Consider the following 24,347-nt stretch of genomic DNA (forward strand, 5'->3'; position numbering starts at 1 on the left):
CCTCAGCCCCGAGGAGCACACAGGTCCCTTTTTATTAAGCAGCCAAAGTTCTTTTCCAAAGAGCTGATGATGGTTGCTGGGCTCCAAATACTCTTGAGCTGCTGCTGGAAAAAACGAGAAGAGAGGAGGGAAAAAAGGAAAAAGGTAGGAAAAGCAGGAAGAAACTAAACAAAGGGAAGAGAAAGCAGGCAACCAACTCCATAACGATACTCATTCCTTTATTGTCGACTGCGTTAGTTTGAACAGGGCTGGGACCTGCAGGCTGCATCTCAGCTCAGCAGAGAGGCCTCCATCCTAAGCCAAGGGGACAGAGGGGAACATCTTATATATATATATATTTATATATTACATATGTCCTGTAGAGTCATATGTATAGAGTGACAAGAATGGGCCACTGCATTGTTACCTGTTGTCCTAAATAAAGACCATAACAACAGACACGGAAATTTGGTCCCAATCAAGGCCCTTACTTTGTCAATCAAATATCTGATACATCAAAAGGCAAAGGAGACAGAGAGACTGAGATCCAGCCACCCCCAGTGGCCTGTGCCCAGCATAGCTTATGCTGAGCGCAGCGTGTCCCCTGTGGAGGTAAACACGCACAGACACGCACACACATACACACAGACACAAAACCGCAGGCAGGAGCTCCTCCTCTGACCACAGCTCGGGCCCAGCCTGCAGACCGGGGGTGGTGAAGTTGGGTTTATTGTGCTCTAGAGACCGTGAGGAATGAATGAACAGAAAACGGAGAGCCAATGTGTCCACGTGGTGAATGGGGCGATGCGTGCTGCTTCGTCCACAAGCGAGAAAGGGGTCGGTGGGAGGGGCTGCTCAACACGGCCCTGGAGGACCCCCTGGGCCCAGGCCTCTGTCCTGTCCATGCTCCTGTCCCAGCCATGGCCAAACTTCCAATCTGACTCCTGAGTCTCAAAATTCATCCCTTGGGCTCTGATGAAAAATGTTATTTCCTCGAAGGACAGGAACAGATGGCAACTGAGTTGCCCAACCAGAGTCCAGTAATGCCAGCAGCATGGAGCGAGACCATACCAAAGCGTGGCCCTCAGGCAGAACTTGAACTGTGCAAGAAGGGCGCATTTCCTGACAGAAAGAGAAGAACCAGGTAATCAGACCCCACCTCCACCTCCCACACATCAAATTTCAGGGAGGTCTCTTAGTCTCACAATTTACCCCAAAGACAGAACTCTCTGTATTCTAGGAGTTGCAGGCTCCCGCTGTTTTGGCATTTTGAAATCTTAAATCAATTGTTTGTTTTCATGATTATCCCTTCCCCTCTCCACCAAAGTATACACTTAAAAAGTAACTTGATGAAAATTCTCCTCTTTATATATATAGAAATTTACTTATCACTGGAGATACCTGGAGACATCTTGGGATGTCACAAAGGGAGATGAGAAGTACTGTCCTCAGGACCAATTTGCAAAACTACTGAAGAAAGAGTTAGTTTTCAAGAAAATAGTGCCCCCAAAATGTGATTTGACACCAGGGGTAATAGGCAAAGCTGGCAGACTGGGCCTGGGTCTCCTCTTGTGCTAAATGATGTCAACACCCTCTGTTTAGCAGGGTCAGAACGACTCATTCCTCCCACCATGAACTGCATTCCAGGCAGCTGCAGGAGAGACAGACCAAAGCAGGAAAATGCTGGGGAGTCGGCTCCATTGCTCGTTGTCCAAAGTTACTCCTCGGAAGGGACAGAAACAAAGAGACCCGGAGGAAGGACTTCCCTTGATGACTGTCCAAGTTGGCTCCATTACTGTCCCATTTCCTGCAGGTCCAGAGGAGGCAGCAACGGGTTGATCTGCAATTCCCACCCAAGTGCTAGGAGGGCAGGAGGAGGCAGAGTTTAGGAAGCCTTGAGTTCCTGCCAAAGCTGGAGAACATGGGCTGTGTCGGCGAGGCCACTGAAGTCCTTGAAAAAGAGCTCGAGCAGCCAAAAGAGGCTGTCTAAGCCCCAGAAACTGGAGCTTTCTACCCTCTTGGCACAGCAGAGCTCTCTCCACTGGGAGCAAACACCCCACAGTGTCAGGATGTCTCTTGTCTTCAGTGGACACCCAGCATTTTTCTAGTCCCAGAAAGTGCTCAGGAGCTGCTCACCGTCAGCAGAGGAGGAGATGGAGATTATAGAGTGGGACAAGTAGAAAAAGTACTCTTCTCAGGCACTGGCCACCTTCCCCTCTGGGAGCAGTTGACATGGGAGTAGCTTGAGGTCTCACTGGGGGTCTAAAGTCAGAAGAAAAGGGGGTGCAGGCCCAGACAGCTCAGTCGGGGATATCCTCCCTATACGAACTGAGCTCCACAAATAAATAACATTACTTAAATAAAGGAGGCTAAGAAGAGCAGGCAGAGGTGCCGTCTGCCAGATTCTTACCCCTTCACACATACGCACGCGCACACACACATGCACACACATGCACGCACACAAGCGGCAGATGAGATGATCCAGGGCTGAGGGCCCCATCCCCGGGGTCTGGGGAACCTGGCCGTGAAGGTTGTCACTCATGGTCTAGCACTGTTGTGGGGCACAGGGAAGCGGAGGCCAGCGAGGCATGTGTGGTGGAGGACGGAGGCCGCTGAGGACTCTGGCACCTACAGGGGTGGGAACGGGGCAGTGGCGGTGGGGGAGGACATAAAGGGCGGTTAGGGAAGTGTGGGAAATAGAAAAGTAAGGTCATTCCTTTCCCCCATCCTCTTGCTCTAGGAACTCCTCCCCACAGCCTTGGTCATCCTCTTCCCTCTTCAGCCTCAACCAGTCCCTGGGGTTCCCCTGCCTACGTCCAATGCGCACCCTGACCACGGCCCTACTCACCAGGATCTGGACTTTCGGACTTTAGAGGTTGAAGGTCTTTCGAGGAAGCTGTCCAACCGCATGAGCCGCTCCATGTGTAGTGCCCGGGGGTCTTGTTCTTGGTCATGAGAGAATTCCATCTCAAAGACTGCTGGAGGGGACACATCCAACTCCAGAAACATTATGTTTTCCGCCTGTGGTGGGAACAGCATGCCAGACATGGGCAGGGGCCCAAGGCTGCACCTTCTGGGCACTCAGTAACTACTGGGTGCAGTAAGGGTGATGAAGCAGTAGGTGGAAGTGGAGGCTCTATCACCCCCCACTTCTCCCCACCACCCCTTCCCAGCCTCTTACCCGGTACCTGGGGTGGGACCCCATTGCCATGGCAACCCGAGCATACTGGCTGATGGGCCTCTTGTAGCCCACGGCAGAAGTTGGCCGCTTCTTCATTTGGCTGCTACTGCTGCAGGGAAGAGGATGCGTTAGAATGGATTTCCTTGAAACACAAAGCGAAAATAATATCAGGAGGAATTAAGTATCATTCAGGTGGTCAGGAGGCCCTGCAGACAGCAGGTTCTGGAATTTTCTTCTTGCTCTAATACAATCTCACAACCAAAAGTAGTGTGATATAAGAAGGCACATATTTCCTCGCTCCTGTTGCTCCAATTTTTTTCCAGAGTAAATAGGGCTGACAGAGGGCTGGAATGGAGAAAAGAAGTCCAATCTCATTTTAGCTTTCAGATTCATATACTGATTTCACATACTACACAAAACCATGGCTGACTCATGGTTTTGCTTTTCTTTTCCCTTACGAGAGGTGACATAATAAAATGGTTAAAAAACACAGGCTTGGACTGCAAGGGTCCCAGAAATATCCAAAAGAATCTTGAAAAAGAAGAACAAAGTTGGAGGACTCACACTTCCCAATTTCAAAACTTCCTACAAAGCTACAAAGCTACAGTTATCTAGACATTGCGGAACTGGCATAAGAACAGAAATTTAGATTAACGGAATAGAATGGAGAGTCCAGATATGTCATTACATTTATGGTCAACTGATTTTCAACAAGGGTGCCAAGACAATTCATGGGGTAAGGATTGTCTTCAATCTTTGGTGCTGGGACAACTGGACATTCTCATGCAAAAGAATGAAGTTGGACCCCTACCTCACACCATATACAAAAATTAACTAAAAATGGGTCATACAATGTGACTGTGAAAGCTTTGTGGATCACACTCCCCTTTATTCAGTATATGGATGAATGAGTAGAAAACTGGGGACAAAAAACTAAAGGAAAAATAGGGCAGGGGGGGAGATTTGAGTGTTCTTTTTTTACTCTTATTTTTTTTTATTCTTATTTTCACTTTTTCTGGTAAAAGGAAAATGTTCAAAAAATAGATCGGGGTGATGAATGAACAACTATAGGATGGTAATGTGAACAACTGATTGTATACTTTGGATGACTGTATGCTGTGTGAATATATCTTAATAAAATGGGTCATAGACCTAAATGTAAGAGCTAAAGCTATAAAACTCTTAGAAGAAAACATAGGAGTAAATCTTCAGGACCTTTTATTAGGCATTGGTTTCTTAGATATGACATTGAAAACACAATCAACAAAAGAAAAAAATAAATAAATTAGACACCTTCAAATTATAAAATGTTTGTGCTTCAGAGGACACCATGAAGAAAGTGAAAACATGGGAGAAAATATTTGCAGAATCATATATCTGATAAAAGACTCGAACACATAAACTACTCTTACAAATCAACAATAAAAAGATAAACAATTTCATTAACATATAGGCAAAGGAACTGAATAGATGTTTCTCCAAAGAAGATATACAACTGGCCAATAAGCACATGAAAAGATACTCAACATTATTAATCATTAGAGAAATTCAAATCAAAACAGCAAAAAAATACTACTTCATACCTACTGAAATGGCTATAATCAAAAAGGCAGACAAAAACAAGTGTTGGTGAGGATGTGGAGAAATGGTAACCCTCTTATATTTCTGGTGGGAATGTAAAATTTGTAGCTGCTTCGGAGAACAATCTGGCAGTTCCTCAAAAAGTTAAATATACAGTTACCATATGACTCAGCAATTCCACTCCCAGGTATACACCAAAGAGAAATGAAAGCATATGTCCACACAAAAACCTGTACATGAGTGCTCAAAGCAGAACTCATACTAGGTGAAAAGTAGAAATACCCCAAGTATCCATCAACTGATGAATGGATTAAAAAAAATGGGGTACATCCATCCAGTGGAACGTTCTTTGGCAATAAAAAGGAATGAAATACTGATACGTACTACAACATGGGTGAACCTTGAAAACGTAATGCTAAATAAAAGCCAGACAGTAAAGCCCACATATCATATGATTCCATATACATGAACTGTCTGGAATAGGCAAATCCATAGAGACAGAAAGTAGATTAATGGGTGCCTAGGGCCAGGGGAGTTGGGAGAAATAGAGGGTGACTGGGTTTCTTTCTGGGGTAATGAAAATGTTCTGGAATTAGATAGTGGTGATGGTTGCACAACTCCGTGAATGCACTAAAAACCAATGAATTGTACTCTTTAAAACTGTGAATTTATGATATGTGAATTATAGCTCAATAAAGGTATTATTAAAAGAAAAATCTCAGGCTTGGCTTTTTTTTTTTTTTCCCAGGCTTTTAAAAAATACAAATCCTTTGACCCAATAATTCCACTCCTAGGAATTTTCCTAAGGAAATAATCAGAGATAAGACAAAGATTTACATGTAGGGATGTTTCATGCAGCATTATTTACAATTGCAAAAAAATCAGAAATATCCTAGATGTGCATCAATATGGAATTGATGGTCAAATTATTTTCCAGCTATGTGAAGGAATACTATGTAGTCATTAAAATTTTGAGTAGCTCTATGCTGATGTGAGAAGATTTCACAATATATTAAGTGAAAAAAAGCAAACGAAAAGATGAAGATTTTTTTGTTTTGTTTTTGAAGAAATCTGAGTGTATGTGTGTGCATACTAAGAAAAACAGTCTGGATATTCAAAATGTTAACAGTGATTATCTTTGGGTGGTGAGATTATGGTTGTTATTTATTTTCTTCTTGCCTTCCTGTAACATATTAATTTTTTATACAATGGATATAACTTTATATATAATTATTTCAAACATCCAGAAAAGCATAAAAAATAATAAACACTTGTATGCCTAAGGCTTTGCCAAATCTTAACATTTTGTAATACGTACTTCAATTTTTTTGGAAACTTCATATTTTAAGAAATAAAATGTAAATACAATTTGTAAGCCCCCATTCCTCTTCCTTCCTTCCCAGAGTTAACTGCTCACTTGTGTTTGGTGTTTATTGATGTCATGCATATTTTTATACTTACTTAAATACGTGTGTATTCGTAAACAACATATCTGGTTCCTGCATGATTGTTAAATTTTGTACTGTATGTAATTTTCTGTACTTTTTTGTGTGTTCAAGATATTCTTTCAGATTTCTTTATGTAGCTCTAGATTATTAAAGCTTAACTACACTGAGTATTTCATGGTTTCAATATTCTGTAATATATGTATCTATTCTCTTGTTGATGGACATCCAGGTTGATTTCAATTTCAATTAAACACAGGGTTGAAGTGAACAATTCTACACAGGTGTCTTTGCATATAAGTTTTCCTGGAGTGTGTACCCCAAAATTGAATTGTTGAGTTGTAGAGTATGTGCATTTTCAACTCCACTAGATATCGCCAAATTGCTTTTCAAAGTGGTTATATTTGCACTTCCACCAGCAAAGTATGAAAGATTCCATTGCTCTATATCCTAGCCAACCCATGGTATATCAGACCTTTTACTCTTACTCAATTGATGAGTATGATGTATTACTTCTATTATCCCAAACAAACAAAAAAAGAAAACAAGAAAGCTATTGCCATTTTTGAAAAGGGGGCTCTGCCTCATACCGCTTTGTTACCTTGGAAAGTGGCTTTTAATATCTCTGAGCCTCAGATATATAATCTCTATCATATAGAATTGTTGACAATAAACAAGGTAAGCATTTAGCACTGAACACTGCAGGGGTTCACCACAGTGGCAGTTGTGATTATTATTTGTTTCCAATTCCATTTGCTAATTTCAAGTGGGGATACAAAGGAGCAATGAAAAAGCCATAAGGCAAGACAGTTTGGAGGTGGAAGAGGAGAAGAAACAGGCCGAGTGACTGACAGATCGGACCTTCTGTCCTTGAACAGCAGAACAAGCCATGCCTGCCCTTGCAAGGAGGAGTGACAAGAAAAAACATTCTTGGGGTTCAGCTTATTAAGCATATAAAGGAGGGCTGGACACTTAGGTGTCCCTGTAGATCCCTCAATAGATGAAAACAAGGATGGACAAGGCAATGGAAGCCCCGGTCTGTGCTGCCTCAGCCTACAGAATGGTGGGGAGGGGGCACAGCTGCAGGAAGCCGGTTCTGCTGCAGATGCTGGCTGGTGGAAATGCAGGGCCATCCCCTCTAAGAGGCGAGTGGGAAAATCAGTAAAACAACATCGTTTATGAAGTGCTTCTACATATCCCATTTGAACTTTCCAACAACATCCAAAAGTGTAGACAGAGCAGGCCAGGACACCGAGATGCAGGGAAGGGAAGACTTTTGGGCCCATGGCTCTTGGTTGGGAAAGGAATTGGAATTTGGACCTTTCCCAGTGCTCTTTTTACAATGGTGTGTTGTCTCTCAGGAGCACACGAGGGACAGTCTGGGGCCGCAGAGACCCCTGAAGGCTGCAGGCTCTGGGAGAGGACAGAAGGACGGGGCTGGGTGAGCAGGGCAGTGGATCAGAGTGAATTGGCAGCCTGACCTGGTGAAGATGCCAGGGCTATTCTGGGAGGCCTGAGTGGGGTGCGGGGGCAGGGGAGAGGAGCCTGTAACTGGGACATCAAATCTTCCTGTCCACTCCCTCTTCTGCCCCAGGCCTCCTTTCCCCACGGAGCCCTCTGCAGCGGACAGGCTGGGGGTGCTGAGGCCCGGCTCTGCATTTATCACCCCTCCTCCCCCAAGGGAGACGTCCCAAGAGTTCTCCTAGGACCCTGCCTCCAAAATGTTGGCTGCTATTATAGCTTTTTTTTTTTTTACCCTTAATACTAAAAAAGTCAGTTCCTAGCTCCCTCTGAGAGGGTCGACACGATTCTCATTATGGGCTCTGTCTGATCACCCCCTTTCCTCTCCTATTCTGGAAACAGGCACCCAAACACCATGCGGTATAGTCTCCTATCAAACCCTTCACGTGCACCCACAACAGCAAATCAGACTTTCTTCTGTGCTCTGGCCCCTCTGGCCCTGCATGCCAGCTGCCCACCTTCTCCACTCACCTGCAGTCTAAACTCTCCCTCCTCCTCCTCGTTTCACACCCTGCTGCCCCACACCCTGCAAGGAAGGCTGAACCACCTCCTCCTTCAGGCGCTCCTGCAAGTCTCACACTGGCCTCTGAAGACATCTGGGGACTCAACCCAGAGCTGAGACAGTTCTTGCTCAGGTAAACTCTGCCACTGTAATGAGAACAATTTCACTTTCTTTCCTGATTCTATTTAGGGCAAGGAATGCTCTCTCTTTAAACTTGGAGGCAGTCTGAGGGAGAAAAAAATCTAAATCCAAAGCCAAAACAACAAGCCAAACTGTCCTTCCATAGCATTTCTTAGAGCTGGAGGCAGGCTGATTTCTCTGAAGTCTCCAAAACTATAAAATTGGCTTAGTGGGATGATTGCAACCACTTATTGATAATCTTGTGTGTGCCAAGTACTGGCCTGGAACTTGACACACGTGATCTCATCTCAACCTCAACAATCCTGCAGAGCACATGTTATCCCCACTTCACAGGTGAGGAACCTTGGGTTCAGAGATTAGGTAACTTTCTCAGGGCCATGGGTCAGCGGCAGATCAGGGCCTAGAATTCAGACTGTTGTAAATCCAAAGTCCAGTCTCTTTCTACTGCCCCATCATGCCTTTGGAAAGAAGGGGCGTCTGGTGATGCAAAGGCCAAAGGGTGACAATTACCAATCAAATTTTGTGACTTGCCTACCACAGGCTGGGGACAGGAAGCCAAATGTATAACCCTTAGAGGAAAATTTGTCTTCAAAAATAATGCAATTATTTTATATTATTTTAAAAAATAATCATTAAAAATAAAGTCTATTATGAGAAACTACAGATAAAAGGTCAAAGCTGTGAAATAGTTATTACTGGAGCTGGCTGCAAAAAATGGTTTTTCAATGTAACTTTAATAAAAAATTCTTCATAACTGTGGGAGGCACCTCACCTGAAATTATTGTGTATCTACCAAAGGCTGCACAGAGGCAGTGGAAAAAATAGAAAAAGAGATAGCTATCCAAAATAAGTTGATGTGGGCATGTCTCCGAGTTGAGTGACAGTAACTCCTCGTTTTGGAGTGGCGTGGTTAAGAGCATCTTCTAGCTTGTAGCTAGAAGAGCAGGAGGGAAAACGTTTTTCTAAGCAAAAGGTTTCTAAAGGGACAGCATGACTTTTGGTAATGTCTTTCAATCAGTGCTTTTTTACCACTTAATTCTGAGCAGGCCATGGAGTTCTCATCCCCAGAATATGCCCTAGGCCGGAGTCGAGCAAAATATTCCAGATTTGAACTGTGCAAATGGAACAATGCCCTGATTCGTTTAACATGCTTTGGAGAGAGTTTTGCTGACTGAATTTTGTTGCAAATGGCAGGATCCAAGGCTGAGGGAAAGGTCCTTCCCTCCCAGGGAGGCAGCTTGTCCCACAGCTGCAGACCCCGGTGCTCCCTGAAATGGGGAAAACTGTGTTCAGAGACCTCCCCGGCCTTCAGTCTTCAGCTGTGAAATGAGGGTCGTGGGCTAGACAATCCCAGAGAGGGGTCCAGCAGCTCCCTCTGCTCAGTCAGAATCAGAACCAGGATTCCAGCTGCGATGGCACTGTGTTTGCTTTATTCTAACCACCAACCCCTACAATAAACAACTGATTTCAAAAACTTGTTCCATATAAAAACTTTCTGGATTCATTTTTGCTTTTATTTTCTTCATTCTTTTTATTTTTGATGTTTTAAATTCTGCAATAAATATTAAATACTGCAGTTGCCAGGTATGGCCAAGTGCGGAGGGAAGGAGGGAGGGAGGGAAGGAAGGAAGGAAGGAAGGAAGGAAGGAAGGAAGGAAGGAAGGAAGGAAGGAAAATGTATTCATATATATGGTAGTAATTCAGAATGGCATATAATTAATTGATTCCCTGGTATTTATTAAGTCTTTTTGAAGTTATTTATATCTTGGAGTTCTTTCTTAGAGCAGTCTATGATAACTGTTACATAACCTGTATTTTGGTACAGTAGAGAACACTGATATGCCACATTTGCCTTAATATCTTTTACCTTTACACAGATAAATTTTGAATAATTTCTATAAGAAATAACTACTCTGTGTATTCTGAACAGATGAATACATATTCTGTACAAATCAGCGTGGTTAAGCTGTGAATATACCTAACTAAAATCTTAGAGAAGTTTGTAAATATATTTGTATCTGTAATATTGACTCTTCAGGGAGCCCAGGCCAGTCGGGCCCCAGCTCTGGCTGAGGAGCGCCTGTCTGCAGCGTGGTGGCTGTGGTGGGCATGATTCTTTCCAAGGAGCCGTGGAAATGTACACACTGCAGAGGTAAGCTGGCAAGACGCTTCTGAGAAATGGTCAGAGCCTTCAGGTTTTCCAACAGCAAAGAAAAGATGGAATCTTTCCCTCTTTGCATTACTTTCCTCTCCTTTCCTCGTGCAAGAAGGAAGAGACATGAGGTGGGGGGTTGGGGGGTGGGATTATGAGAAGAGAGGAGAGCAGGAGACAGAGCATCACAGCGACCACACGATCACACGCCCTACTGTGTCAGCTCAGCAGCCAGCGGATCTTCTGATGCATACAAAAGTGCATGTGAAGAGTACAAATCTGCCTTTAAAGCAGATGCTAGGGATAAAAAAGACAATGGACTAGAAATAGCCCAGGAAGAAAGCTATCTAGTTGCATTTTTGAGGACTTTTTTTTTTTAAGCCATTACTGGTATCTCCTATAAAAATTATTTAAGGTGTGCACTTTTAAAAATCTGTGAATGGCTTTCAACGCATGATGCCATTTTTGCGGAAAAATTAAAAGTTTGTTTATCTATGCATAGGAAAAAACCAGGTTTATACCCAAGTGTTAGCGGAGCCTACCTCTAGATGGAGGGAATTTTCATTCTTTCTGCTTATCTAAGTCTTCCATAATGAAAATATATTACGTTTGCAATTAACTACGAGTTATTTAACAGAAGAAAATGAATTTGAAAAATATATATAAAGATGGCAATTCATATTCATTAAGCAGAAAGCTTATCTTAGCATCAGGAAAAGCACCACCATGCTGAGTCTGGATCAGATGCCAAGGCAGCCCGCTCAATGCAAAATTGCAGTGACAATGTTTTGAGAAATGAATAAACTGCTCTGGAGCATGAAACGGCAAAACTCAAATCAAGATCTCATCTTAGTTCCAAATTAAAGGAGACTGAAGAGGCACAACAATCAATCCTGGGTGGGGAGGTGGGAAATTCCATAAAGGACATTATTTGAGTAACTGGCAAAAATCAAATATTGCTTCTATGATAATAATATTGGTTCAATATAAGAATTTCCTGAATTTGATCATTGTACTATGGTTACATAAGGGAATGTTCTCATTCTTAGGAAATATGGGTAAAAGGTCAGGATGTCTGCAATTTAATCTCAACTGTTTGGTGGGGGTGAGAGAATTAATAAAGCAGGATGTAGCAAAATGTTAACAATTGGTGAATGTTGGTGAAGGATATATAAGAATTCTTTGTACTATTCTTACCATTCTTAATTTTCAAAATAAAAGGTTAAAGCACACATGTCTTCTCAGAGCCTCTCTCACCCCAGGGAAGGCTCCCCACCTCCAGCTGAGCATGTTGGTGACAATATTGCTTCCAACGTAAAGAAACTCCTCCACCGGCTAACTTCCAACTGAAGAACTTTTCTATTTAAGAACACAATTAACCCTACAGACCCGAAGTCTCACCAGCATCTGCCTCCAGCAGATGGCACTGGAGCACAGATTCTCTAGCCTGGCTTCATAGCAGAATCTCCTGGAAGCTTTGAAAAAAAACACGTGGAGTCCTGGGGTCCACCTGACTCTAAATCAAACTCTGGCGTCCAATACACGAGTGATTCTAGCTGCAGCCGGGGAGGAGAATCTCTGCATTAAACGAGTTAAGTATCACCACTTAACTTGGAAAGGTAGATCATAAATCTAAAGTGACACCGTTGCAAATCTCCTCTGCTCATGACCCTGCCGCTTACAAACTTGTACAATGTCTCTCACCTTGACCTAGAACCAGCCTTTTAGAAGGCAGCCAGATTAAGTAGGAGCCTGATTCCCAGCGAGAAGCTGTAGACTTCTTGCTGGCTTCCCTCCCCAGCTTTGGGGAGACTCCTGCCATATCTCAGAATTAACATTCCCGGGATAGAGAGAGCAAGACTCTCTGGGGAAGTGCATCCAGCCTCCAGAGCGCCTCCGTGTACAGATTTGCAATTAAGCGACAGCAGCCCGGCTGGGAGAGGCGGACACTGGGACGGGACTGAATATCTCTGCTCGTTCTTCACGGCCACCAGCAGGGGGTGCGGCAGCCCAGCCCAGGGACGCAGGCTGCCCCCGGGGCGGGATGTGGAAACAGGTGGAAATGCTGAATCACTGAGCTGAGCTGAGTGGGGCCAGAAAGACCGGATCACACCTCATCATTCCATGACCTATTACTTCCCTGTATTTCCCACTGGACTGTGAGCTCTGGCCATGTCTGATTTTCCTTCCGTCTGCAGTCTCTTACGGTGTCTGCACACAGAGGAAGAGCTCGGCAAATATTAATGGCTGTTGCTGTTTCCGGCACCTGACAGATGAGTATTCACCAGATCTGGCCAAAGATGAGCTTTCGCTGGGACTGTCAAGAGGCCCAGAGGCCCTTCCTCCCCTCCTAGGTCCCTTGCTGGGTAGTTTCAGCCTCCCAGGCCATGGGGACCCTCTGGTCTTTCAGATTCACGCTTCCCTCACAGAGATCTCTACAAATTAGGACCTGAGAAATCCAGCCCCAATCCACAAATCACCCCTGTCTCCCCGCAGGCCGGGCCTCAGGCCCCTCACCACCCCCAAGATGGAGGCCAGGACTGCCAGGCCCCAGGCCCAGGCCACTGGGCAAAAAGACTCACACTCCTGAAAGACATCCCAAAGTAATTTGGGCAGAGAATAAAAACACAAATGCAGGGATCCCCTGAGGAGCTGGGGGAAAATGCAGAGGTGTTGGGTTCCCTCACCTGGATTGTTGCAGATGGTCTCACAAACATTGAGGACTGGTGGTTTTGTAGGCTGAACCCTCTATCATGGGACTTGCCCTTATGAAGCTCGTTACTGCAAAGGAGAGGCTAAACCTGCTTATAACTGTGCCTAAGGATCTCCCCCTGGGTACCTCTTTGTTGCTCAGATGTGGCCTCAATCTCTCTAGAGCTAAGCCAGCCCGGCAGGTGAACTCACCACCCTCCCCCCTATGTGGGACCTGACTCCCAGGGGTGTAAATCTCCCTGGCAATGCAAGATATGATTCCCGGGGATGAATCTGGACCCGGCATTGTGGGATTGAGAACATCTTCTAGACCAAAAAGGGGATGTGAAACGAAACGAAATAAAGTTTCTGAGAGATTTCAAATGGAGTCAAGAGGTCACTCTGGTGTGCATTCTTATGCACTATATAAATAACTCTTCTTAGGTTTTAATGCACTAGAATAGCTAGAAGTAAATACCTGAAACTATCAAACTCCAACCCAGTAGCCTTGACTCTTGAAGACGATTGTATAACAATGTAGCTTACAAGGGGTGACAGTATGATTGTAAAAACCTTGTGGATCACACTCTCTTTATCCAGTGTATGGATGGATGAGTAGAAAAATGGGGACAAAAAAACTAAACAAAAAGTAGGGTGGGATGGGGGGGATGATTTGGGTGTTCTTTTTTACTTTTATTTTTTATTCTTATTCTGATTCTTTCTGGTGTAAGGAAAATGTTCAAAAATAGATTGGGGTGATGAATGCACAACTATATGATGGTACTGTGAACAGCTGATTGTACCCCACGGATGAGTGTATGGTATGTGAATATATCTCAACAAAACTGAATTTAAAAAAAAAAAAGACTCACAGTCCGGCGGGCACAAGTGGCTGGAACTTCCACTGCTCCTCCTCGCAGTCCAGGAACAGCCGGTTCATGATCTTGTTCTTCTCCTCCGGGGGGATGAAGTTCTCGATGATCAGATACCTGGGGAGGGGTGGGGAACTGGGGGTGAGGGCCCACCTGGTACCCATGAAGGCGAAGGAGAGGAAGCGGCAGGGAAAAGGCAGACGGAATGGTGGGGGCAGAAAAGCCCCAAAGTGGATGTGCGGGGGTCCCCTATAGAGATAACGGAGCTTGAGAACCACTGCGGCCAGCGCAGAGATGGTAGGCTCAGGAGCTTGGGGGTTAGTTTTGCATTTTGGAAGATTCATCAAATACCTCCTAGAAGGAACTCCAGAACTTGGGCAATTTCTCACCCCTCAGACATGTTTTATTCCTAAGACACATGGACTCCTGGGGGCATAGACAGAATGGGGCCTTCAGGAAGGAGAGAACCCGGGCTGGCTACGAGGGCCCTCAGCGGGAAGGGGGGATCGGGCTTACTTGAGTTTGAGCTCCCGGGTCTGCTCGTTCTGTGCCTCCTCCAGGTCCTGCCGCACGCGGATGTACTCGTCATGCTGGTCCTGGATCTCCGCCTTCACCGCCTGCAGCTTGGCGTAGAGCTGGAGGGACAGGGGCGGCTCAGAGCTGCACGGGGCAGCCCCCGGGTGCCGGTCACCTGGCCTGGGCCCGACAGCTGCAGGCTCAGGGTCCACCAGCTCAGCCCAGGAAGAGGGCAGGGCCGGGTCTGAACCCCCGGTGCTGCCCTGTCACCAGCAGGGACGGGCTGTTCAAGGCGCCACCATCCCTCCGCCACCGAGGCCAAGCTGGAAGGGACCTGAGGTGCCCTTTGGTCCCACACTCTTTTTTGATGGATGAGGAAAGTGACATAACTAGGTAGTAGCAGACCCAGAACCAGGACGCTAGTCCAGGGCTCATTCTGAGACCTGGAGCTCAGGGAGGGGAGGGGGCCTGAGGGAGCTGGAAGGCGACCCAACCCACCCCTGCCTCTCTGGGGGTCTCGGAGGTGGGGGTGTGCAGGGCAGCACCCTCCTGTCCAACCCCTCCACCCCCAAAGAGATGGGACCACAGTGAACACCCCGTGGCTGGGCCTCTGCCTGGCCTGCTGTGGGGCAGCCACACGGCTAACCCTAAGGGCTCTCCAGGTCCTTCCCAGAATCCAATCGAGAACCTGCTTCCGGCCCCAGGCCCTCCTCTCCCGGGCATGGCTTTCCCTTGCCGTGGACTTTCCAGGGTCCTGGTGAGAAGGGTCTCATCCCACGATATGTCCCTGAGGGCCTCTGTGCTCCCTTGCTGAGCTTCCCCAGCCTCAGGTCTCCTTCTCGGGCCTCCTCGCCCCTCCCCTGGCCCTGCTCCAGGCCTTGCTATCCAAGCTGACTCACTGATGACACTAAAGGAGGAAGTTACCCAGGACTGTGGGGATGGCAAGCCAGGAGACTGGAAGTGACCGAGTTCCTGGCCCAGCAAGTCCAGCCTGGCCCCACCGAAAAGGCCCCACCCTCACACCAGACTCCCTTCCCCTGCTCCTCACCCCGGCAGCCCAGGCATGTAACTCAGGGGTTCAGATGTTCGGGCAAAGTGGGGAGGGGTCCCTGAAGCTCCTTGCGGAGGCTGTCTTCAGCAGAGGCTGCGAGCCTTGGCACACGCCTTGGCCCCGTCCTGCCGGGGTACCTCACCTTCTTGAGCTTCTTGGTTTTGACCTCCACCTCCTGCTGCAGGGAAGTGTAGGTGCCCCGGAGCTCCATGGTCTCCTCATCTCGGAGCATCATCTCCTGCTGCATTTCCCGCTCACGGCGTTTCTAGGTCAAGGCAGGGCACGGGGGCTTAGAAGAGCGGCACACACTCGGAGAGGGACCAGGGAGCTCAGGGGACTGGCTTTACCATTGCCACAGGTGCCGGGAGGGAGGAGAGGGTGTCCCAGGGCCCACGGCCACTGCTCCCATCCCATCCTGAGCGGGACGCCTCTGAGCCCTTCTCTCTCCATCCCCCGTGGATGGACACCCAGCCCTAATTCCTGGCACACTCCCGGGGTGTCAGCCAAATGCACAGATGCCCACCACACTAGCTCCAGGCTGCCTCACCCTTTCCCCAAGCAGTGTTGTTGTCAACTGGTAAGACCAAGAAACCGTGGTTTTTGATGATTGAGACAACAGTCCTACACTTGGCAAAGAACTCACACCCCTAAGGAAGGCCCAGGAATTAACACCAGATACCTTGTGGAGGCTGACATTGTGGACAGTCAACCACCTCCTCTCACCCACCAACTAGCAGTGGGGTCCAGGGTGCCACGTCTCAGATCTCAGCTCTGTAGATGCTGAATACATGATGCCTAAGGCCCCAGGCCCCCAAGACACGACCTACAGGCCGTGTGCCCCCAAGGGGACCTGGAATCTGGCAGCCCCACCTGCTCGGCGATCTCCTGCCTCTTCAGTTCCAGCATCTTCTGCTGCTCGTTGGTGTGGTCCATGATGTTCCTGCCGCCGATGAGCAGCTTGCTCTCCATGGCCTGGGGACAGAGGGCACCAGAGGTGGGCTTCTCAAAGGGCCACGTGTCCCCAGATTAAGGAGCTTTGCCCCCCTGCTCTCTGGTCTCCCCTCCAGCCTCTCAGGCCCCAGTGCATGGCTCCTATTGCAGCCAGAATCATTAGGTGAGGCAGAGAGGGGGAGCCCCTCAGGGAACAGAGAGCACCTGATCCTCTTGCTCTGGACACGGAAGGTGGTTCACCTGCCGGGTGTGAGTCTAGTCCCAGCAAACAGGACCCTGCTGGTGTCCGGGAGGGGGACAGCCCAGCCCAAGAGCTGACTGGCTCAGGACAAGGCCATTTGCATACACAGCAAAACAGGCTCATCTTTGGCTGACATGGAAAAGGGTAGGTTTGAATTAACAAATGAAGGGCATTCTGGACAGAATAGTGTGGGAAAGAGGCAAAGACATCGTTGTCTTGTATCACCCAGTGAATCCTGTGATGGACGATGACTGGAATTTGTTCTAGTTCTTTCATGAACTAGAACAAATGTACGACACCATTACAAGGAGTTAATAATAGAAGGGTATATGGCAAAAAATGTACCTATTTCAAACTATGGACTATAGTTAACAGTAATATCTTAATATTCTCTCATCAACAGTAACAAATGTACCATACCGATGCTAGAGGTCAATAATGGGGGAGTATGGAGGATTTGGGTTTTCTCTTTTATTTTTAATTCTTTTCTGGAGTAATGAAAATGTTCTAAAATTGATCATGGGGATGCATGTACAACTACGTGATGATACTGTGAGCCAGTGATTTGTATACTCCGGATGGTTTGTATGGTATGTAAATATAGCTCAATAAAATTGCATTAAAAATAAAAAAGAAATCATCATCATCATCAAAATCACTGCATCAAAAACCAGTAGGTGCCCCAGACACAGCACGAGCTTTGGAAATGTCTAGAAAGACTGGGGTTCTACTCACTAACTGGGAGGCCTCTTCTAGAACACTGGTGTCTCAGGGCTCTTCTAGAACACTGGCATTTCAAGGCTCTTCTGGAACACTGGTGTTTCAATTGCTCAGTGCCCAACTAAGCTCTGTGACAAAATCTCTACACTCACCCAAAAGAGAGATGCTCTTACTCTCCCCATTTAACAAATGAGGAAGTTGAGAGTAAGCAGCCTAAGTTCCTGCGGTGAGGAAGTGACAGAGTGGTGAGAGCCGAACCCACTGGGCCCAGCCCCACTCCAGAGCCTGTGCAGGGCGCCCCTCCGCCATGGGAAAGCCCCCAGCCCAGGGGCCTGGCCCGGACATTCAGTGGGCACTTGTTGAAGGTGAAGCTTAAATGATATCAGATTTGTGTGAACTGTAAATTGTGACTATACAAAATGCATTCTCATGAAAGACACCCCTCATTTTCTTGTGTTCTGCTTTACTGTGCTCTGCAGATATTGCGTTCTTTACAATTAAAGGTTGGTGGCAAACCTGTGATGAGCAAGACTATCGGCACCATTTTTCCAACAGCATGTGCTCTCTTCATGTCTCTGTGTCACATTTTAATTATGATAAGCACATTTTTTTAGACATAATGCTATCGCACACTTAATAGACTATAGTATAGTGTATATATAACCTGTATATGTACTGCGAAGCCATAAAATTTGGGTGACTCGCTTTATTGCGATATTTGCTACATCGCAGTGGTCTGGAACCAAACCTGCAATATCTCCTAGATATGCCTGGACTGCTAAGAGGGTGCCACTCCGGGCACCCCAGCTGTCCTCTGATTTCATCACGGGCTTTCTGGAAAGTTACAATCACCTTGAGCCACCAGAAGAACTTGGCTGCCTCCCCAGTGGAATTCTTCCCACTGGAACCAACTGACCTGTCTGTAGGCTCTCAAAGCTGGGGGAGCTGTCAGACTAGGGGAGCCCCATCACTGGGGCCAGAGCAGCACAGCAGTTAAGGGTCTCTTTGGGGAGGTCAGAGGTTGGACTGTGTGAAGGTGCCAGAGGACACCGAGCGAAGCTGAGCCAATCAGAGACACACAGACTCATACCAGCCTCACACAGCCTCAGAGACCAAGGAGAGACCAGCTGCAGGGGAAGGGGCCCTTAAGCCCAGAGCATGCCGGGGTCCCGCAGCTGCCGCTGAGCTTGCTCCCCACCCCATGCCTCGCTCTTGGTAACGGTCTCAACACCTGCCACCCCCACCTCACAGACCTGAATTCATCCCCGGAGCCTCCTTCTCACTCAAGGTCAGCACTTGCATGAGCTGCCGGCCAGCGGCTCCTTAAATTCTCTGCTCTGGGGGCCTCGCTCGCCTCACCCTGGCCCCTGCCTGGTCCCACTCACCACCTTCACATGCTCCCTCATGAAACCCTCCAAGTCTGCCTTCTTGGTATGGCTCATGTCACCTCCTCCTTTTCCTCTCCCCTGACACCTGCAGACCTCACGGGGATGCTCATATGACTGTCGTCTGGAGCCCCTGCCTCAACCTCCCCCTTCCAGCCACACCCCAAGAACACACACTGGACATGCTGCTCCCCTGCTTCAAACCACTTACAGGGCCTCCAGCCCCTGGAGGATAAGGTCCAAAGTCTGCAGCAGGGCAACCAGCCCCATGGGCCACCTCCCTCCCAGGCTTCTGTGGCCTAGCCCACTCTCCAGCTGGGCTCTGCCACAAGAACCCCAGCTCCCTGAACGTGCCATCTCCCGACTCGGTGCCTCTCCGCCCTCCCTACAGCCACCAGGAAGCTGCTATTTGTCCTGCAGACACACTTGAGAAGTTTTCCCAGAGCCCCTCAAAGCTGCCCATTACCTCCTTGGAGCATCCTCTAGGACCAGGACACATTCCTGCTATTTTCATATGTTCGGACCATATTTTCTTACATTCCTGTCTTTGGGGCAGGAGTCATTTCTTATTAACATCTCGATGTCCCAGGGGCTGACAAAGTGCTTGGTACAAAGGAAGTGTCTGGTGAACTCAACTGACCTGGGGTGAGGGTGGGGGATGCAGTGGGAGTGGGGGGGATTCCAGGACCTTTCTCTCCAGGCTTCCACCCAGAGGGGGCCCAGGGCTCTCTATCCCAGTTTTCCCTCCTTCAGTTGACCAACCACACCCACCGTCTCGGGGCAAAAAGAACAGAACAGCAGGGTCTGAGCAGCTGGGGCACCCAGTGGGAGGGACGAGGTGGGGACAAAGAGGGAGAGAAGACAGCAGCTCTGTCTCCCTTGTGGAGGAAGCCCCTACACTGTGGGCTGGGGGGTAACTGCTCCCGTAACTACTGGGTAATGGGGTCTCGGTGTCTGGCCTGGTCTCCCATCCTGGGACACCCTTGTCCACTTCAGCCTGAATATTTGCACCTCCCTCAGCCTTTTATGTGACTCTAGCCTTCTTCACCCTTTACCACCTAAAAAGATACAGGTTCTCCAACTTTGCTGCCTGTTAGCATCACCAGGGAGCGTCAGACATTCCCAGTGCCCCGGCTGCACGGCTCATCATCTTGGGCCCTTCCCTTCAAGGCCGGTTGTGGGAACTCCCAAGGCAGGTACCCAAGAGAAGACTCTAGGAAGGAAGGCAGGCATGGGGGACAGCGTAGATTCCCTGATCTTTCCTGACCGATTTCAAGAACCCTGGGGACTGTGAAGCAGAGAGAAGCACAGGGAACCAAGAGCAGGAAAACTCCTGTTTTCTCTGGGCCTGCTATGCACCAGGTGCTTTACGTGTAATCCTTATTACAGCAAACCGTGGGTCTCACACCACGATGCATATTAGAATCATCCGGGGAGCTGTTAAAAGGCCCAGTGCCCAGCCACACCCCACTGCCAATTATATTGGGTTTGGGTGGGTGGGGAAGCTGGTGAAGCCCAGATGATTTCAGTGTGCAAATTTGAGAACTGGTGTTGTTGTTGCTTTAAAAGACTGTGGTACAGACATAGGGGACTGGTGGTTTGATGGGTTGAGCCCTCTACCATAAGTTTTACCCTTGAGAAGACAGTTGCTGCAAAGGAGAGGCTAGGCCTCCCTGTATTTGTGCCTAAGAGTCTCCTCCTGAATGCCTCTTTGTTGCTCAGATGTGGCCCTCTCTCTCTGGCTAAGCCAACTTGAAAGGTGAAATCACTGCCCTCCCCCCTACGTGGGATCAGACACCCAGGGCAGTGAATCTCCCTGGCAACGTGGAATATGACTCCCGGGGAGGAATGTAGACCCGGCATCGTGGGATGGAGAACATCTTCTTGACCAAAAGGGGGATGTGAAAGGAAATGAAATAAGCTTCAGTGGCAGAGAGATTCCAAAACGAGCCGAGAGATCACTCTGGTGGGCACTCTTACGCACACTTTAGACAACCTTTTTTAGGTTCTAAAGAATTGGGGTAGCTGGTGGTGGATACCTGAAACTATTAAACTACAACCCAGAACCCATGAATCTCGAAGACAGTTGTATAAAAATGTAGCTTATGAGGGGTGACAGTGGGATTGGGAATGCCATAAGGACCAAACTCCACTTTGTCTAGTTTATGGATGGATGTGTAGAAAAGTAGGGGAAGCAAACAAACAGACAAAGGTACCCAGTGTTCTTTTTTACTTCAATTGCTCTTTTTCACTCTAATTATTATTCTTGTTATTTTTGTGTGTGTGCTAATGAAGGTGTCAGGGATTGATTTAGGTGATGAATGTACAACTATGTAATGGTACTGTAAACAATCGAAAGTAGAATTTGTTTTGTATGACTGCGTGGTATGTGAATATATCTCAATAAAATGATTAAAAAAAAAAAAAGACTGTGGTAACACATATATAACATAAAACTTCCATTTTACCTATTTTTAAGTGTACACTTCAGTGGCATTAATTACATTCACAAAATTGTGCTACCATCACCACTATCTGTTACTGAAACTTTTTCATGATCCCAAATAGAAACTGTGTACCTATTAAGCAAAACCTCCTCACCCCCAGCTCCCGGCAATTTTTAATATATTCTGTTTCTGTGAATTTGCTTACTCTAGATATTTCATGTAAGTGGAATCATACGATATTTGTCCTTTTGTGTCTGGCTTATTTCACTCCACATAAGGATTTCAAGGTTCACCCATGGTGTAGCCTGTATCCAACTTCAGAGCATCACTGCCTTTTGTGGTCACCAGAATATGTATCACCTAGGAGTGTGTTAGAGCTGCAGAATCTCAGGCCCTACTCAGACCTCGTGAATCAGAATCTGCATTGTAACAAGATCCCCAGGCGATTCACGTGTAGTACAGTTTGGAAAAGATTGCTTTGAGGGACAAACTATTAACACCATCATTTTTCAGAAGAAAGCTCAGAGAGGTTAAGTAACCCATCCAAGGTCACATCAGGCCATTAAATTGAAAAGGAAAACTCAGATCCACATCTGCCTGGCTCCAAAGCCCATGCACAGACATTACGTTAGAGTGCTTTAGGAAGCACAGCCTGCTAAAGGAAAAACATTTTCCAGCAGGAGGAAATCGTTTCTGCTTAAGCTCCTAGAGTTCTTTCCGGGACAAAATAGGTTATTTCAGCACTTGGGGGAGGCGGTGGCTAGAATTTTAGATGTTTTAATGCTCCTGGCAAGGTTCTATACCAGAGTCCATTCAAAGTGACATGGGGGTGAGCAGATGGAGAAAGGGGAAGTGATTTCTCATAAGGAAGTGGATTAGGGAAAGAAAGCAGAAATAAGCAAGTATTTCTCTAGAAAAATGTTCAAGTGCTAAAATGATAGGCCTGATCTCTTTCAGAAACTGCACAAGAAAGAGTGGGCAAGTAAAATATCCAGCTTCACAGATGCTCCCAATTCCTTCTGGTGGCAGAGTGCAAGAGAATCTTCAGGCCACGGGAGCTGACAAAAAATGGCAGATGAGCCTCAATTGTAGTTTTACATTTTGGAAAAAGGAATCCTAACTCTACTCATTAAATGACAGCTGTGACCAATCAGTGATAAATCAAGAAAAGTGGGGGGAGGGGTGAGTCTCTATTTTTCCATAAGACATTGGCTTAATATGCTGCCACAGCTGAAAAATCCAATAGCATCTGGCCAGGCACCATCGTGAAGGCTTTTTGGAAACAAAACCAAAAACATCCTACCCTTGTATAACACCATGATGCAGCTGAATCTGGAGTACCGAGTACAGCTCTCATCACTGCATCTCCAGAGAAATAAAAGAGAAGATCTAGAGAAGGACAGCCAAATCCATCCAAGGGCTATTATAAGAGACTTTTAAAAATAGGTCTCTTTAGTCTGCAAAGACAAGGAAAGATCAAGAGGATGGGCCTGAAAGCTACACAATCACAGAAGGTGAGAATGGAAGAATCCAGATTTTCTGTTCAATCCTGGTACATAAAGGAAGGGCTTACACCCTGAGTTCTGAAAGCAGACATTTTTAGGGCAAATAGAGGAAGTTCTATTGTTTACAGAAGACAGCAAATTTATGGAATTTGTTATCTTAGGCATTGGTGCTGCATTAAATGTTTATAAGGGATTCTGGGAACACATTTTTAACCTTTTATTGTCTTTCCCTCCTTTTGGAAAAAAAGATTTGCCCCAATATCAAAATAACCACAGAAATAAAACAAAAAGCGAAAAACCTTCACATATTCCCCACCATAACTAATGAGTTTCTTCCATTTTCCCTGTTCCAAATGTTTCCATACACATACATTGTTTTTTCACACCTCTAGACAGGGTATTGAATAGGCTGTATCCTTCCAGTTCCACTTTAATATCCCAAGCATTTTCTGTTACTTCCCTAATGTTTATAATTTAATGATTACATAATATTTAGAGTAGATAAGTTATAACTTATTAACCCCCATCATAAGATATGAAAGTCGCTTACAATGTTTACAATCAACGTCCTTGTGGATATAATTTTTTTCCTCCTTTTAGATGACTTTCTTAGAAGGAAATTTTAGGAGTGGATAAAGGGTTATGAACATTTGGGATATCTTGGAAACGTATTGTCAAGTTACTTTCCTAAAAGGGTTCTACCACTTAAGCTACTGCCAGGGATAAATAATGGAATAACTTTTAGGAAACCCTCATAGGTGTGAAGTATTATCATTCTTTTTTAACATTTGCTATTATAATGGATCTGAATTTGAGCCTCCCCTTTGACTTCATGTTCTCTGTTTTTCTGAGGTGATCTTGTGGAGGCCTGGTCTCCCCTTTCACAACAAACCCTTCTGTGTCACTGAGTGATTTTTAAGGGAGGAGACAGACCTCAGACTCAAACCAGAATCCTTGATTCAGCCTCTACCTCCCCCAGCTACGCACACCTAGGCCCACCTCTCCCCACTTGAAGGCTCCCACGTTACCCAGTTCTTGAACCCGTCTGGACATTGTCAGGCAGAATTTGAGCTGCAAATCGGGCCTGGAATCTGCTGTGTCAGCTGAGACTATGGGGCAAGCATGCTGTCCCCCAAGGCCCAGCCCCACTCCCACCCCCATCTCTATTACATGATTCCCAGGACCGGCTTCTATGATGGCTCTTGCTAATCTACCTTCGTGTCAGACCCCCTCCTCGGACCTAGAACTCTGCTTCCAGAATCTCTCCTCCTGGCTGGGCCCTGGGCTCCAAGAATCGAATTCCTGGACAATGGCCGACTGCCCACTACTCCCCCGTTCTGCCTGTGCAGTGCCCCCGGGCTGTGCTCTGCCAGCCCCGCTGGGACCCGGAACAGACATGGTCTGAATCACAACCGGATCTGCCTTATCATCTTCACGCCAAGTATTGCCCCTTCCCAAGCCCAGGC

At 46.8% G+C, this 24,347-nt stretch overlaps 1 protein-coding gene across 2 annotated transcripts in view; it reads right to left on the reverse strand.

Annotated features, from left to right (window-relative positions):
* Nucleotides 1-201: 201 nt before the first annotated feature.
* Nucleotides 202-24,347, reverse strand: part of KIF3C (kinesin family member 3C) — a 37,648-nt gene continuing 13,502 nt past the window's right edge. The window contains exons 2-8 of one of the 2 annotated variants that reach the window (XM_037813237.1): nucleotides 16,503-16,604; nucleotides 15,775-15,897; nucleotides 14,582-14,700; nucleotides 14,066-14,182; nucleotides 3,161-3,269; nucleotides 2,828-3,000; nucleotides 202-2,607 (exon numbers count right to left, since the gene is read on the reverse strand). In XM_037813237.1, coding sequence (XP_037669165.1) covers nucleotides 2,514-2,607; nucleotides 2,828-3,000; nucleotides 3,161-3,269; nucleotides 14,066-14,182; nucleotides 14,582-14,700; nucleotides 15,775-15,897; nucleotides 16,503-16,604 — 837 coding nt within the window. In that variant the 3' untranslated portion in view covers nucleotides 202-2,513. The remainder of the gene's footprint in view (nucleotides 2,608-2,827; nucleotides 3,001-3,160; nucleotides 3,270-14,065; nucleotides 14,183-14,581; nucleotides 14,701-15,774; nucleotides 15,898-16,502; nucleotides 16,605-24,347) is intronic. The other variant, XM_037813238.1, reaches the window with a different exon arrangement.

This window comes from Choloepus didactylus, chromosome 20 (assembly GCF_015220235.1).
Source record: "Choloepus didactylus isolate mChoDid1 chromosome 20, mChoDid1.pri, whole genome shotgun sequence".
Classification (NCBI taxonomy): domain Eukaryota; kingdom Metazoa; phylum Chordata; class Mammalia; order Pilosa; family Megalonychidae; genus Choloepus; species Choloepus didactylus.